At 37.6% G+C, this 18,476-nt stretch overlaps 1 protein-coding gene across 1 annotated transcript in view; it reads left to right on the top strand.

Annotated features, from left to right (window-relative positions):
- LOC124263459 overlaps nt 1–4,661 on the top strand; it is a 158,381-nt gene extending 153,720 nt beyond the window's left edge. Inside the window, 4 exon segments of the mRNA XM_046698105.1 lie at nt 54–150; nt 1,134–1,224; nt 1,695–1,805; nt 2,140–4,661. Coding sequence (XP_046554061.1) covers nt 54–150; nt 1,134–1,224; nt 1,695–1,805; nt 2,140–2,626 — 786 coding nt within the window. The 3' untranslated portion in view covers nt 2,627–4,661.
- The last annotated feature ends 13,815 nt before the right edge of the window (nt 4,662–18,476 follow it).

Genomic DNA, 18,476 nt, shown 5'->3' with positions numbered 1-18,476 from the left:
AGCAGAATGATGGACCAAAACATTACCCAATGATTATTATTTTCTGCCTTCAGGTGGATCATATGGACTTGTCCCGCTATGTGAACATGTTGGCCACAGCTGAGTTCAGTGATGACCTTGACCTCATAACAGAGGTCCACACACCGACAAGTGAGTATTGTCAAAAGATTGACGTGGATATTTCCATGTATCAAGTTTGACCATCCACAGTCAAAGCATTGCAGTACATTGCTGGCATGACCAACAACCACTAACGTGACAAAGATTTTGCAATTCTCAACAGTACATGGAAACAGGGATTAGCAAAGTTACATCCACCTGCATTATCAAAATGTTGCCATATGATGTGTTGACAGTTTCATGAGTTAATAATCCAGACAGAGTTATCCCCCTTGTATTTTCTCCCAGCTGAGTTAACGGTATCTCAGGAGTCTTAGTTTCTGAATATATAATTTTTATAGTTACAAATACGCCCATTTAAATTGAAAAGGAGCCCCAGTGAGATGGCAGATTCGTTTAGGGCTTTAGCATTGCAGGGCGGGCTAGGCAGTAGGGAAAATAATGTGGTTCAGGGACTGTGAGACAGCCTCTACATCTCTTCTGCTCCCAATACACAACTTTGATATTGACTTTTTGCTACAGAGAGCTGTCCCACTAATATATCTCCTGTCCAAATCTGTATACAAATCATGTTACAGTCTTCCTAGGGTGGGTTGTTAGAAACGTATGTTCAGAATCAGAAATCTGTCAGAAAAACATCATTGGACTTTCCATAGTTCCGTGGAGCGGTGGGGTAGCCCAATGGTTAAAGCATTCACTCGTTATGCTGAAGACCCGGGTTCGATTCCCCACATGGGTACAATGTGTGAAGCCCATTTCTGGTGTCACCTGCCGTGATGTTGCTGGAATGTTCCTAAAAGTGGCGTAAAAACCATACTCACTCACTCACTCTCTGTGGAGCAATAAGTCAAAAGTGTCTTTTGAGCTTGTTGCCATTATATCAGTTTTCTTTAAAGATGTCCAAGCTGTGTCTTCAGGTTGACACAGACAGACAATACCTTTACCAAGATTTCCTGATTTTCATTTTGTTTCGCTTGTAGTGTGACATTTCTTGTATCTGTACTGTTTTGCAGGTGATATCACAGTGAAGGCACCGACCCTAGATTCTGGCTACTTTAACCCCAGTCAGAAACTGATTCACACAACACGCTTCGGTACACCAAGGTCAGACTTCACACGTGACAATGTTCATAATTATCAACTGAAAGAGTATGCTGAAGAAAAAATCAAACTCAGGATTGTGTGGTTGAATTGCAGTTTGTGCCAAAAACCTTGAGTCTGCTTGCCTAAACATAGTCTTTGGCAAGATTTTCAGTAGGTTTTATTATTACAATGTAGACTGTTATCAGCTGAACTTACCATAGGAAACAGAATGTTACTACACTTAGGCGTGGGAATCATAAGCACATAGGAACCGCATGAACTTGGTTTTGTCTTGACTGCGTTAATTTGCTCTATATGCTACCTGCAGTGTAAATTGATAAATGAACTTTTTATCTTGAAATTTATCATGTTTTAGTAAACTGAATTGCCAAAGCTGTAACAGTAATGCAACTGTGCACACCAACTGGACAGATGTTGTTTGATGTGTTATGTGTTGTTGATATGAACATCTGTTTGCTGTGGTTTTACAGAGACAAGAGCTGTCCATGGAAGGCTGTGTATGAACACAAGGTGTTTGACAAGCTGGAGATACCCCTTCCCATCCCACACCCAGCTAACATAGCTATATCCATCTACAACAGGTAAGCATCCGTACTCTCCATATTGCTATCTACAACAGGTAAACGTCCCTACTCCCCCATATTGCCATCTACAACAGGTAAACATCCCTACTCCCCTGTATATCCATCTACAACAGGTAAACATCCGTACTCTCCATATTGCCATCTACAACAGGTAAACATCCGTACTCTCCATATTGCCATCTACAACAGGTAAACGTCCCTACTCCCCTGTATATCCATCTACAACAGGTTAACATCCCTACAACAACCACTGTAACGAGTTTATGCAGATATCTCAAATGTATTGTATTTTCCAAATATAAACCCTTACTTCATCATTTGTGTTGTTCAGGGAGAATGACCAGGCCTACATTGACATGGACAATGTGTTCTGCCAGAGGATTGTGCGAGCTACAAAAGAGGTACCGTATGTGGACTTTGGCGATCGCTCTAGCCTAGACATGTACGATGGGGAGCCTAGCACCCCTGATAATGCAACCGCAGAATCTGTCACTGTCGTCCCTTCCCATCTCGCTCTACAGGAACGGTCGTTCTCCGAGGAAGGCATGAACAAGCACACTGTTCCATTTACTGGCACTCCTATCTCTGACACGGCTAGCATTCAGATATCCACTGTTCCCTCCCCCCACTCCCTGTCCCCCGTTTCTCTGGCCGCAGGTCCGGCATCTGTCACTTTGGAGGTGGAGGATGGGGAGACTGACCCACCAAGAAGGGGACACTCTCGAGAAGAGAAAATTGTGTATTCTGAGGGTGAAATGGACAATAGTTGCATGATTTATATTGATGACGATCATTCAGAGGCTGTCCTCAAAGTTTGATGAATTTGAAGTGTATTGTTAATTGCAATGTGTTTTGCAATCAGATTGTGGGTGAAATGAAATGGACAATGTTTGCCTAGTGCTGTTTTTGTTAATCTCGTTCCTGTATTCGGGAATATTTTTCTTATTCCAAGATTTGATACTTGATTTTAACACATCAGTTGTGGTGCGATCACTTTTGTTGAGATGTGTGTCCAAAGTTGTATTAACTGTGTACAAATTTTCAAATACTTTGTGTGAAGTAACATTATTAGATTTGCTGTCCTCGATTGACCAACTAATCCTTCAAAAACTGTTGGCTGAGTTCCAGGATAGCGTTTCAGTGTGATTTTGTCCGTAGTACACAGCTATACTGGCTTACAGCTCAGGGATATTGTTTTGTTCCAATATAATCCAAGTTTTGTGTGACTTCCACCCTAACAAGATACACAGTTGTGGGTGTCCCATTTTGTAGTACTTGTCATTCTTTGTGGGTCAATCTGCCCTGTCTCGGTAGAAGCTTGCCAACCACTAGTATTAACTTAAGAATGTAACCAGATTAGAACTGACCGTCCATCTGAATTATGGGAATATTTATTACACTTTATATTTTTTAAAACCTTTCATTTGTGACTCTTGTTTTCTTTAAAACCCAGTAAGAACATTTATGAAACAAATATATTAATATAAAAGATATTTTAAGGTCAATTTTTTTTTAAATGTGTCTACCAAACACAAGAAATTGTGGTATATAGACTTAAAAACAGCTATCGAGATATCTTCTCCTAGTTAACTTTCACAAATCATTGTCCAAACTTTATAAGCTGAAAACAACTTGTATTTATGCCATGAAGTCTGGTAGTAAACATCAATGGGTGTATTTTTGCAGTTTCAATGCCTTCTGATCAATAATCAATATATATAGCTTGGAAAAACCTGATTACAAACTTAACACATGTTCTTCACCAATGCTATCATGCGACAATATAAAATATCCAGGTTCCTCTGTACCCAGATTGAGGTGTATGAGTTGTACTGGGTTATCTCCCTTTACTCCTAGTTACATCAGCTGTCTACTAACACTCTTATCCCAAATGTCAAAGCCAGTCCTACCTGTTCCTCATACCAATCTTTTAACTCAATGTACACACATATTCACTGTTTTCATTCCAGGTTATTCTGAATTCAAAGGTTTAACGCACCCTGCAAGTTGTTACTGACTTTAGTATCACTGAAACAATATATTATGTTATGCAAGTGTGTTCTTAGGCCTTACACCTGCACAGCACAGAAGAGGGTGTTATCAAGCTTATATTTCATTCTCATTTTGCCAAAGCTACATATGAGCATGATGGATGGGTGGGGTGGGTAGGGTAGGGTAGGGTGGGATGGTTGTTTGTGGGAGGTGACAAGGGTAGGTCTGATTTCAGATGTGGGTGTAGACTAAGAACCAGAGCCTAGATTTTCGAAGCTCTCTTAGCACTAAGATAGTTGTAAGTTAATGTTAATGTATGGGACTTACGACTATCTTATCGCTAAGAGAGCTTTGGAAATCTGGGCCCTGTCCCTTAGTCCCATTCTGATAGATAGCTGTAAAATTGCTTAAAACTTCGTTATAACGCATTGGTCACTTATTTGTTCATTAATGTAAATGAATTTTGACTTTTGTATCAGTAATAAATTGACAGTCTTGTGCAATTTTTATATGTCTTGAAAAGACCGAAAGAAACAAAATAGAGCCGTTGTATCTTTGTGATTTTAAACATTCTTGAAATATCTGTCTCTATCAAACTGAGAGCTTAAGCAAAACAAACAATATTTTTAACATGCATGATAATTTTAGCAATCAAAGTGTCAAATTTTATTCTTTTTACACATATTAAAACATATGATAAAGGGCTTGTGCAATCAACAGTATTTTATGTATTTGTTTTAATCAATACGGTCCAAACGTTTGGATGTGTGGTTGATATCAGTGTTTGTTACATGTAACAATGTAGAGTCATAACAACAACTCATTTTAAAAAAACAGTTCAGACCTGATTAAACTCATTTTGAAATAATGTTTGCAAACTTAAAATGTAAATTTGACAAAACCAAAACAAACTTTTTTTACTCTTCCTTTTTTGAAACAGGCAAAAATGTACAAGCCAATATTGAAATAATGTTTTGCACAACTTAAAATTAATAGCTGATCAGTCTGCTAAGTAAAACTCAGACAGGAACTCAAAAGATGGCCAAAAAGCTTATGATTTTAGTTGTTCTACAACTTTGGAGATGTTCTTAACTTTTTTCTATGATTATTGTGTTTTTTACAGAGTAGCAAGATTCCTATAACTTTGCTATTGACTACAATGCGTTTATATGGCTTCAGGTTTAGTCTTGTATAGATATTTGGTTAATGTGTACAGTAGTGATAAAATGTGGAAATATTTTATGCAAAATAGCTTCATCAAAATGTGTTCATTTCAGGGTCTAGATTTGCAAACGTAGATGTTGTGTACTTAACAGTTTTCATCATATCGTGCAATGCTTTATCTTGATGATGGTAGTGTCATCAAATTTTGATTTTTTAAGTAATTGTAAATATTTGTACTTTTCAAACTAGCTTGGTGCACTACATATCCCAACAATATTTTACTGTGTTGGAGATTTCCTTGATCATGGAGAGTTTACATCCAATAATCTTTTTCTTCCAACAGCGAGAATCTGTCTCTGTGGAACTCTGGTCAAATCTAACATGGATGTTTTACTTAGATTTTGCTATACAGTTGATTAATAATACTCATTTTCATCACAAATTGTGACAAATATTTACGATGATAACTGCTCATTCAAAAGCTGACCAAATGCTCATGGCTATTTCATTACGAAATTTCTTAATCTATTTCTGCTATGATTTCTATAATCATAGAACTAGAAGCATCTTTAGGAATTTTCTTCGAGCCATTTTCCATCTTGAAAATGTTTTTTGAAATATTTTTCGAGGGAAATAAGTAAAATGATTAAACCATGAATTGTATGATTAGTTTTGTGGAAATTCTTATATCCTGTCTGCTCCTCATCCAGTGGAGAGTGTAGAAGGATTGATAGTCAAATGATGTGAGATGTGACAGTGTTTATTATCTGTTGACAAAATGACATTTGTTATTTGATATGAATGTACATAAGTAGGTTGTAGATTGTGTTAATGATGTGGATTTGATAGCTTGTTCCAATGACATACTGTCTCATGTACATAGCTTTTGCCAATGTGAGTGTTCCAGGGCGGAATGGACATATTCCAGGGGATATTGATCATGTGGTCATTGAATCCTGTGAGTGAAAAGCTAACAAATAACAAAAAAAATTGTACTCAATCTGAGATTGTAATTTTTTTACCAAATTAAAAATAAGAACAAAAACTAAATATTTTAAAAGAATAATTTATGATGAAAATATAGGATAAAATATTCATACAATATTACTTGCACATTTAAAAAGTAATGAAGGCCAAATCGTAGATAATTTATCAGTAACCATAAGTTGGCTGCAGTTATGTATTGGAGCTGTACATAGGTATCTTTTTGCAACTGTAAAAGGACGACAGCAGGAATATTATGGCAAGAGAGGCGGGCGGTTGGGGTAGCCTAATGGTTAAAGCGTTGGCTCGTCATGCCGAAGACCCGGGTTTGAATCCCCACATAGGCACAATGTGTGAAGCCCATTTCTGGTGTCCCCTGCCGTGATGTTGCTGGAATATTGCTAAAAGCGGCGTAAAACCAAACTCATGCAGGCAGGCAGGCAGGCAGGCAAGAGAGGCCACATTAGATATATGACCAATAGCTGAAATGGACATTGTCAGTATCTCTGCTGTCGTCTATGTCCACTCGGCCCTTGAATCGCTCACATACCTGGTTGTGATGATTATATTGTCAAGGGTGATACTTGCACTTATTAACGTAGTCATGCTTTTTATAACATTGTAGTTTATTTTACATTTCAGCAGCTATGCAATTTTCTTGTGTTCTTTTCCATTTTTGTTTGCTGGTCCGTGTAAATAATTTGACCAACAACCTGTGCTATTGTGACTCTGTTCTTTTCTTGTTTGTTTCCAAGGATTGACGTCATCGACAGTGACAGCCTTGACAGCCGCTGCGCCCAGCTGGTCAGCACATATGTATATACACGATGTTCATTAATATTCTAATTGGTGCTTGATTTGAATATGCAAATGAATATTTGCTTTGCTTCCATGCTTGCATCTACTTGTATTCAGTGCACAAACACATTGTCAAAAACCCTGCTTGTGACAATTACAGTTATTGATGAAACTAGTTAATATTTAATGTCTAGAAATTTGTTGTATTCAAGCAACTGTTTTAGGTGTTTACAAATTCAAAATCCTTTGTAAAAGTATTTCATAGGTTGTTCATCATTTTGATTTTTCTTCCTGTTAATTTACTCTGAAACATTTAACAGTATAATTTATTCAAAGAAGACGTTATTTTCGGGGATAAATTGTGAAAAAAATGAGAGATTATTTGTTGCCGAAAATGTAGTTTTGACAGCAGTTCATGGACAAACAAAATGTTTAGCAAGTGTGACAGCACCGATGTTGACAAACGTTACCTGCAATGTTTGTTTTATGCACTAACTCTGCAATAAATACATACGGATGTGTAGAGGAGACTGACAGGGGCTCTGCTTCACTGCTTCATCTGTATGTGATGTGGCTGGATCCTCCGTATGCTTCATAAATGTCAGCCATGACAGAACAGTTTAAACTGTCGTTTCCATGACAGATTCCTTCCATGTAGAGTTTGTGAGTTGGTGCACTTTGTTTTAAAATACCAGTAATAGATCTGGATGCTCTAACAGATTGGTTTAACATATAAGTATTTGGTTGATGGGTGTCTGAGGGTCTGATATGCAGATGTGAATATACTTCTGTGCCATGTTTAGATTGTGCAGTGAAATAGATCCATGCTTCCAGAAACTACTGCTAAACAAACTTATAAAAATATCGTCATTAACAGTCTTATTTGGCAGTAGATGTTCTGTACTCAACAGAAGAATCCATTTCCTATGAACAGAGGTATGATGCAGTCATTATGGTGCAGCATGTTTCAACGTTGGTAGAAATGTAGTTACTGATAAAGCTTAAAGATCACATATACTCTATGCTTAAACATTTCACTGCCATATAGCTGGAATATTGCTGAGTGCGGCGTAAAACTAAACTCACTCACTCACTAAAACATTTCAAGTTTTGCAATATTTTCTTCTTATTTGACATTTATTTGACTTGGTACTTGGACAATATTCAGAACTGAAACTCCTGACAGATTTCACTCCACCTTTTTGCTTTATGCTTTGTTGGTAGTGGTTTTTTGTTTTATATAGCATTATGTGTTTTGGACCTTTGGACTTTTTTTAGCTTTGCCCTTTGAAATTACCCCATACATTATCTCAAAATGCATTTCATCACACTGTAGATATCATCTACTCAGAGTGAGTGAGTGAGTTTAATTTTATGCCTCACTCAGCAATATTCCAGCCATATGGCGGCGGTCTGTAAATAATCGGGTCTGGACCAGAAAATCCAGTGATCAACAGCATGAGGATCGATCTGCGCAATTAGGAACCGATGACATGTGTCAACCGTGTCAGTGAGCCTGACCACCTGATCCCGGTTAGTAGCCTCATACGACAAGCATGGGTTACTGAAGATCAATTCTAACCCGAACCTTCACGGGCATCATCTCCTCAGATACATGTTCACTGATGAAGCTGTAACTTCACATGCATATTCCATTATTAATGGCACTTGTTTTCAAAGTTTTGAACTGTATTTTAAATATGGCTGCTGCAGCAACCATTTTGTAAATTCTGTTTGATATAGTAATTACTCTGCTATTTGTTTACAAAATGTATTGACACTTGGTATTTGTTTTGTAATTTGTAGGTTTGTTTAGCAGTATCGCAGTTTGGAACAACATGAGTTTGCTAATTTTGATCTGACAGGTTCAATATGAGATATATTGTGGATCAAGTCCTTCTTTCTTCCTTTCGTTGACTTTCTAAACATGGTCGACAGGTCTTTAACTTGTATATGCATTCCTTTGATTCTGTACCTTATAGAACTATTCCAAGTATCAGTGCTTACCAGGGTAAACTGACACAGGAAGAGGCTAAAATTTGACAATATGGACAGAATATGATGTTCTATTAGGCAGTGTCAATGAATTTGCGGGAATTTATTTTATGAAATTGTGGGTTCAGTATTCACAACAAAAACAAAGTCCCCAAAATGTTCATGATCTCAAAATGTTTGTTTAGCATTTGTTTGGAGTTGACTTGAGACCATACTCACTAGCTCTGAAATATTTAAATGGGTTCCCTTATTTTTGTCCATTAGTATATTTGATAAGACAGAATTTTACCCAAGCACCTGTTAAACCAGATCCAGTCCAAACGTCAGAGATTGTTGAATGATACATGGTTGAAGTATGTCAAGTCAGTTGATGTTGTTTACCCATCACAGAGGTGTTGTTGTTTGGTATACTATTGCTTCCTCTGTGATGTTAAGTGACACAGTACATCCACCAACTTAACACTCAGCACACTGGAACACAGGGATGTAACACAGGGCTGTAACATAGGGCTGTGACATAGGGCTGCAACACAGGGCTGTGACATACGGGCTACACAGGGCTGCGACACGGCTGTGACCCAGAACAAAGATGCTAATCTAACAAGGAGGCAATCAGGAATATTGGGATTCTTGTGGTCGAAAATTAGTCATTTTCAAACAAATTTGTAATCACCATTACAAGCATGATTTTAGATAGAAATGAATTACTGTTATGTTTTGCATTGCAAATCAATTCAGGCACAGACAAGTTTAAGACTTCCTTGTCATGAACCTTCTTTTACAATCACAACTTATCCTGACATGGCTTGAACAAAATAGGCTCCTCAATGTGGGGGTGTGTTAATGTTGTTTAGTGGTGCTGATGCTGTGACAGATCACGTTTGCCTTGATCCTTACAATGAAAATATGTTTTTGAACACAACCATGTGGGTTGCTTGGTCAGTCAGTATGCATAGATTACTTAAGCTTACTTAAAGGTGTAGCATCATTGCATTGCTTGCAAGTTGTTTTAGTTCCTTTAATATGAAGTAGATCTTCCACAGTGTACACCTGCAAAACCTGCACCGATCGTTATCACTGATCTTGTTGCCTTTAGAGAATGTCAAAGTCAGTCTGTTTGTGTCTGTTCAAAATCCGTCATAAATGGTTGCAAAAAATTCCTGAATGGTCAAACACAATTGTGTTGAACTTGGACAAATGTCAAAATGGGTTGTCTCGACGGAAAAGCAAGGTCTCAGCGTATACTTCTTTAGTCATCATTTTGTATTTGTTTCTTATGGAGGTCCCTGCAACTTCAACACAACTTGATTAGTTACTACTTGGGATAATTCAAGAGTATGCATCTTTCACTAGAGAATATTACCAGTAAAGTCTGTTGACATTGTGGTTGAAGTCAAGACAGACAGACTCGTCCACAGAGTGATCTTACAACTATGGCTATCTTCAGTGAATGTTTGAGAATGAAGGTTGATGGGATTGCAGTTGAACAGGGTCCAGGGACCATTTCCACAAAGTGTTCGTAGCACTATGCCATTTGTAAGCCTGTGAGTTACGATAGGACGTAACGTTACGAATGCTTTGTGGATCGGGACCCAGGTTTGTAAGTCCATTCATTGAAGAAAGGATGGATTATGTGCATTATTTGAATATATATCTTTGGATAACTGATGGGTTATAACAAAAGGTATCCGTTACTGTCATGGTAACAGAAAATCAGACCTGGCAGTTTATTCCAATCATTCATCCTGACTATGAATGCTACTGATGAACTCATGTTGTGAGGAACACCAGGTAATGACTGGCAGTGGATGGAAAGAAGGGATTCTACATCATGATGATTTGGAGATTTAATGTGCACTTTATGACATCATGCATATTTCACACACAGGAGATTCTACTGGCAAACAAGGATAAGTTGAGCACCGACCTGACAATTGACCAGTATTAGCATGTATGAATGCTGCCTACTGGCGCTTGCCATTGTAAGCGAAGGGGCCCCAAGTTGTCTGACTTGCTACACCGACCATGTGAGAGTCGCGCGGAATCAATTTCATCGTCATGCACTGCACGTTCACTAGCCTACATCTGCCCTACCTTTCACAAACCAAATGGGTTTGCTCATTGCTGTGCACCGCCTACTTCTCGTAAATGTCGTTCTCTGCGCCGGTCCATCGTATCCTTGTCTGCCAGTAGACTGCCAACAGCAATTATTTGCTAAGACACTCACCTGTATATTTTTACTTTATCTTATCACAGTCTGTGTTTTCATAATAAACTTGCAGGTGTGAAGTTATTTTACAGATTTAAGAATAAAATTGAAAGATTTTGAGTGAATTGTCAGGTGGTTTGCAGATGTCAGATTTTCAGAATGGAAACACCATCCTTTTGTTTTCAGTTTTCCAATCATTAAAGAGTTGTTTTGAAAGTGTGAGGTGTTTGATTAGTGCAATGTTATCCAATGTTTGTGGCAGACTGCCAGGTGTTAAGAATTGTTTTCCTGTTTAATATGTCTATTTGAAATGGCACGAAACTATATTTGTATTTGAAGTAGTTATTTCATCAGATGTCAACATTCAGTGTTTTTGCAGCTTTACAAAGTCTGCTTGTCTTCAACTGTTTTTACAGTCAACTTTCATCACTAAAATGGAGAATTTGAAAATATCATACTATGTTGTTTGCTCAGCTGAGATGTTTTTAACAACTAAACTTGGACCATTGTGTAGGTGACAGTTGCCTAGAGATGGCATATAAATGTTGAGGTATCTTTAATTCAAGATGATGAAAAATGACAAAGGAAAACTGTTCATTATTTTAGATTTGTGTAACATTTTGTGAACTGTTCTGATATTTGTTATACTGTTGGTCAATGCTATCAGCAAAATTCCTGCATGCTGCAAAGTCATCTGTAAACATATAGGAATGTACATGCTTAAACTATAAACTATTTTTTTTTTATGATTAATATTTTCAAATTATTATGGAAATATTGAAAAATCTGTAAGGTATAAGCATTTGACAAAACCCAATAAGGTGCTTACACAATGTTTCGTATTGCTAATATTGCATTTTCAATAAAACTGTATTTGTACACCAATAATGTACTATTCAAAATTAGACTAACCAGCAAAGAGATGCAAATTATTGATCTGCATTTATAACTTATACATTGGTGTGTGCCTCAAGCATTTGACATAAAAATCGATAAAAATGGAGAAAACCCTAACAATTTTTTTCATTATCTCAATTTGTGGACATGAGGTTTTATGAAACCATAGAGTTTTTACCTCCGATGTTGCCATCTCTAGGCCGTGTCTCCACCCACCATCTGTCTGTCTGTCTGTAGTGAGCCAAGTACAGAGTAGGAGACACATGGTTTGAGTGGCCCTGAGTGCTGTTGCCCCTGGTGTGCTAAGATGCCATTATTGGTGGCTGCTGTGTTGATTGGCAATCCCATTGTGGTGGGCTTCGAGCTCAGACTTTGTCACAAGTCACAATGTTGTTTTTTCTAAATAAAGATTTTAACAAATCTTTGGTCTTGTCATTTTGATTCATTTGCAGATACACAGTGACCATCCATCCAAACAAATGTCTGGTCTGTGTAAAGTGTGAGAAACAGTCTTGATTACCTTGGTTCATCAATGACGGGACGGTGGGGTAGTCTAGTGGTTAAAGCGTTGGCTCGTCACGCTAAAGACCTGGGTTCGAATCCCCACATGGGTACAATGAGTGAAGCCCATTTCTGGTGTCCCCTGCCGTGATATTGCTGGAATATTGCTAAAAGCGGCGTAAAACCAAACTCAGTCAGTCATCAATGACCCAGTCATCTGAAGCAGAGCGGTGGGGTAGCCTAGTGGTTGAAGTGTTCACTCATCACCCTAAAGACCCGGGTTTGATTCCCCACATGGTTACAATGTGTATCCCCCATTTCTGGTGTCCCCCACTGTGATATTGCTGGAATATTGCTAAAGGTGGCGTAAAACTAAACTCACTCACTCACTCCTCCTACATCAAGCTGCTATGTTATGGCAAAGTGGTGATAATTCACATTCACTCACTTATTAGCTGTAGAATGTCCTCTTCTGACCAATCAGAAGGTACCAAATGGATAGGTGATAGAACCAATCAGAACTCTTCTCTTGAAACTGTTTTTTGTAGCATTGCATGATGGAGAACTTCAGTGATGGCAGCTAAGAAGTGGAACGAAGTCCTAAGTTACAGTAAAACTGTCCAAAATGACAAGTTTCTAATGCTTACCTTTTTTTAAAAGTGCAGAACATCAGATTATACAACCTGCATTGGTTTGAAAGATGGAATGGCATGATGAACCAGAATCAAAAAGCAGTTGCCATCACTAAACTGTATCGGTGCAAACGAAACATTTGGTCACTTCTCAGCTGATATGTAAATAATATGTCTCAGTTCACCCAGCTGTAAAATGGGTACCCGTGAGGGTGTGCTGGCAATATGTGTGTTTAGTTCATTGCACCTAACAGGCAGCATGGCTGTATGATCCCCAGGGAGTTGAAAAAGTATCGTAAAGTACGATAGTATCCTATGACTGGGGATAGTAATGTACATGGCGCAGTGAGCAGGCAATGTGCCTGGATATGAGCGGCATTATAAGTGGACTATTATTATTAATATTAACTGATGAGGTCACAAAGGGTGCTTATCCATCATGTACTACCTGTACAACAACCACACTTACAACAGGTAAACAACAGAGTTGAAATGTTTATTGACAATATTATGATTGACACATGATTGGCATCAGAGACATGAAGCACTCGTACAGACAATACACGTATGTACGTACAACACAGGAGGTCAAACATCACAGAATCAACTACTGAAGAAACTTGACACATTATTACAGTGTTTGCATTGGATATGGAAGATTGTGGCAAGTAAATGACCTGAACGATAGAGTCACTTAAGATGTTTCAACAGAAGTTGCTCAAGATGTTTATTTGGGCCGATTTTCTTCTTTTAAATATGCAACATAATTAACATTGGAAAGTCAACTAGACACCGGTACAGCATGATATACAAATTTGCTTGCCTGACAGAATAAAACACTGGACTCGGACGTCGGGCAATGGGTTATTTCCACCCCTGCTAACCATTACCTCACAAAACTGGATGAAGATGTGTGCTTCATGTGACATGTTAGAAGGTACCAGGTTTAGCAAACATTTCCTAGCCAGACATATCATGCAGGATTTTCTTTTGACTGTCATAACAGTAGGTTATAAAATACTAAACAAGTAGTATTAAATGTTATTCTGAAGGTTCATAAGTTGGATAAAACCCTACTTGTTTTTGGTAAACACCCTCAGTTTTACATACATGGTTGCTGTTTCCCGCATATTTTACAATGTCAACCCAAACCTCGGTCATATTTGATAATTCACATAAAAATCATCCACCGCAACCACTATTATGATCAAATTTTATCTTAAGTCATCATGTTCAGTTTTTGATTGTATTTGCTGTATTTGTATTTTGGCAAAACAACATGGACACAAGAGTTTAACATTTGATTTCTGCTTTTCTTGGATGTTATAAATTGTAATTCACATCCGATTCCACATCCCTAAATCCGATTCCGCATTGCAATACCACTTTTTGTAAAAAGTCAGTTTATACACTGACCCGGCCTGCACATGTGCTTGCAGTGGAATACAGCATGGAAAACATAGCTGTTGTTGTGTTGTTTACCAAAATAAGCAGACAAATTCAACAATGTCAATTTATCCAGCTCAATTAATACGAGGGAAATGTAAAAGGGTCTATCTCACCAAATTGAGGTTCTTACCCTACAAACACACCTTACACATTACAGCATAGAAAACATCTTAAAAACAGAACAACACTATCAACAAATATCCTTCAAACAATTCCACAAATACAATGTTTGATGTTAAAAATCTAAGAACTATATACAATTGAAAAGGGAGTAATTATGCTGTTGAAGCTCCATAAATTCACATTCATTCATGTAATAATTTGCAGATTTAAGATGTTACATAAAATTATTTACACTTGCTCAATAATGTATGGGATCGACACTGATGTAATGTTGACAGCACAAGACCAATCCAACAGAATGAGTTATTTGGTTTTAAGCCCTGCTTTAAACAGTATACCAGTTATATCATGGCTAACAGCTGAATGTGGGAGGAGACCATGACTGACTGACAGACTGACTGACTGAGTTGGGTTTTACGCCGCTTTTAGCAATATTCCAGCAACATCACGGCGGGGGACACCAGAAATGGGCTTCACACATTGTTCCCATGTTGGGAATCGAGCCTGGGTCTTTGGCATGACGAGCGAAAGCTTTAACCACTGGGCTACCCAACACCCCGTAACGCAAGCTGAAGACAATCAGCACTTTGGTAAACCAAAGCTTGGTGCTGACACACCTAGAAATACATTCAAAGTGAATCAGTATTCAAACCCACATTCATAGGATCCGGGCACACCTAAGGAATGGAACTCTATACAACAAACTTCACAGTTCAGAGAAGCTGACTACCCCAATCAGAAGACAACTGTACCAGTGAGGCAAGTAAGAGTGAAAAAAGACATGTATTTCAATAGAAACCAAATAATCAAGAACTATTACAAATGTAAATCACCATGGTGGTTCTCATTCATGCATTAGCAGCTAATTCTAATGGTACAAACTTCAAACATGATCACAGAAGATAAATTTTCGAATAGGAAACATTAAAACTCTTCATTTACTGTTTCATTTAATTCAACATAAAGACATCTAGACACAGCTTGTATATTATCACATTATGAAGTTACTAAAGCACTTTCTGCCACCCATGTCCCTATACCAAAAGGACGAGACATTAACAAGAATCAAAAGGTATCTAATCCGAGAAAAATATTTTTGTGAATGAATGAGAGGATATGAAAGATGATAGATTAAATAACATTTTAACGATATCGTTAGAGATCACAAAGAGAGACAGTGGAGAATGATTTAACATCCAAGAAGTCTACCCGATGACCACAGTGAGGCTGTGAGACATTTACCACTTTGTGAACCCATCTGGAGAGGTAAGATGCTGACACAGGAAAGACCATGCATCTGGGATTCAAACCCAGGACCAGCAGATCCTGGGCCAAGTACAGAACAACTATGCATAGTGAGCTGACTCAGACAAAAGGGATTCATTATGGGTACAAGACAAAGCCAATTCATTGCATTGAAGACATTATGACAAGCTTGAGTGAAGATGCTAATATGCTGGACACACCCTAAATCAAAGACTAACTCAAACAGCAATGAAACCTCCCAAACTCCAAGTCATCACTGAAAATTTGTCAAGTCAACTGCAGTTTAAAAAAACCCAGACAACAGTCTCAGACGACAGGCAGCATTTCTGATGAATATACCATTCCCATAGGGGTATGTCCTTTTTCAGACAGTTCTGGATGATAACTGTTACTTCAGGGTGGAAAAAGGTCCTTTCACACATCATGTCTAACTGGAAACAAAGTTCAGAAACAGATACTTCTAAAACCAAAGGTATACCAGTCAATATCCTGGGCATAATAACCACAGATAATGAGTTTTACCAAGATAGTGAGTGAGTGAGTTTGGTTTTACGCCGCTTTTAGCAATATTCCAGCAATATCACAGCAGGGGACACCAGAAATGGGCTTCACCAAAAACGTATATACGTCTTTGGTTTCACACATTCTACCCATGAGGAGAATCGAACCCAGGTCTTCTGCATGATGAGTGAACGCTTTAACCACTAGGCTACCCCACCTTCCCTCATCCAAGATAACACAGTAACATTAAAACAAAGTGAATTAATGGATTTTGATTCAATAAGATATAGTTATAGGCACCTTTTGAAAGATCAGTTTGAAGTTCAATACAAACTATGTTCAGAGTACACATATGCTACTCAAAGACTCCAAGGAACACCCGACTGTCACATGATTACAGTTAATCTGTCATGCTAGTTCACTGTAGGCACAAGAGATCAGTAGTTGTTCTTAACTTCCTTTGAGTAGTATATCTGAACTTTTGTTTTGGCATAAATTTGAAAAATTAGAAAGCTGTGATACATTTTGATTACATCTAATCATAACATGACCCGGGCTAAAATATATTTGATTTTCTCTATGTGGCATTCACACCAACACAAGATTAAGAACACTAGCAGATACCTGTAGAGTAAATTTCCCATATATACAACACAGTGGTCCATTACTACAGAAACCATCCTATATTGATGCAATATCTTCGATACCTGCCTTGTAAAGTTGCTTCTTTACAAACTGAATTATTAACTGCTGTTTGGATGAACAACTCGGAGTAGGTTCTAACACCGTTATCAAGCAACCTACACCAAAACGTCGCTCTCACAGCAATAAAGAAGTTGTTCATCCATATATTATAAATGCCTCTCAAAGACGTTAACTGCTGTTTGTATATATATCACTACATGGTTTTCAAACAATGCATCTTTTTCAAAGTTTTTATCACTGAAAGTCCTCAATATCTGTAAACCTTTCCATCACAGGATTTTGATTTTACGTTGCATTATTCCAGCAAAGGGGCAGGGGAAATGGGCTTCACACACTGTAATATGATAATCAGCAGTGTCATGATCAGACTATTTAACCTCTAAACTAACATACTGCCCCTACAATCTACAATAAATGATGATTAACTCAACATTAATTGACTATTTATTGTTTTAGGTGCACTTTCTTGACATATTTCACTTGGCAGAATTTGGTTCAAATATTTGTAATAATTCCATTTGTATCATGCTAGCTGGCTTCTCAGAATTACTATCACTTAATCCTTGTCTTTTGGTCTTGTTTTAAGCCTGATAGAAAATTCACTAGACACGGGCATCAGGCAAGATGAAATGTACACACGAATAAGAAGACAGCCACTTATCATGTTCATATCACAACACTTACTAAATATTCAGGAAGAAAACATGGTGTCCATTCTTTCAAATAGTCATGTATAACAGAGATTTTTGTATTCAGTATTTCACAGAAAGAAAAAAACCAGGGAACATACTTTTCACTACCACTAGAATAATATTGTGACAGTGGTAATTCTTGTAGAACAACTTGCAGAAGTTAAATCCAATGCCTCATCCATTTAAGGAATCTTCACATTAATCTGAATTACTTAAAAAGTTCCATACCATCTTTATTAAGTTTTGTAAAACATATATATAAGTATCCGTTCAGCAGTTTAATCACCAGTGTTACAATTAATGAATAATACTGAAAATAGGACAGTCCAGCCTTATTCTAATGCCATAGTAGGTTATCATTCTCTTGTGGGACAAAGTGGACACCATAAAGAGAGTGAGTCAGTTTAGTTTTATGCCGCACTCAGCAATATTCCTGCTACATGTACCAGACAATCCAGTGATTAAAAGCATGAGCATCGATCTACGCAATTGGGATACAATGACATGTGTCAACCAAGTCAGCGAGCCTGACCACCAGATCCATGGGTTACTGAAGATTAATTCTAATCCGGATCTTCACGGGTGACCATAAAAGGAATTGAACAAGGCTTTGAAAAGTATTTCAGTCATTTTATGACTTGTAAAGATAATATAGACATATATAACGTATATATTTATAGAAAACAAAAGGTTTCTAGAATGTGTTGGTTCAAAGGAGTTCAATACTGAAATGTATACATCTGTCATTGTGTTGTTTGGG

The sequence above is a fragment of the Haliotis rubra genome, unplaced genomic scaffold (assembly GCF_003918875.1).
Source record: "Haliotis rubra isolate DU_JTF1 unplaced genomic scaffold, ASM391887v1 Scf884, whole genome shotgun sequence".
In the NCBI taxonomy this organism is placed as follows: domain Eukaryota; kingdom Metazoa; phylum Mollusca; class Gastropoda; order Lepetellida; family Haliotidae; genus Haliotis; species Haliotis rubra.
This window is presented reverse-complemented; position numbering and strand designations above follow the sequence as displayed.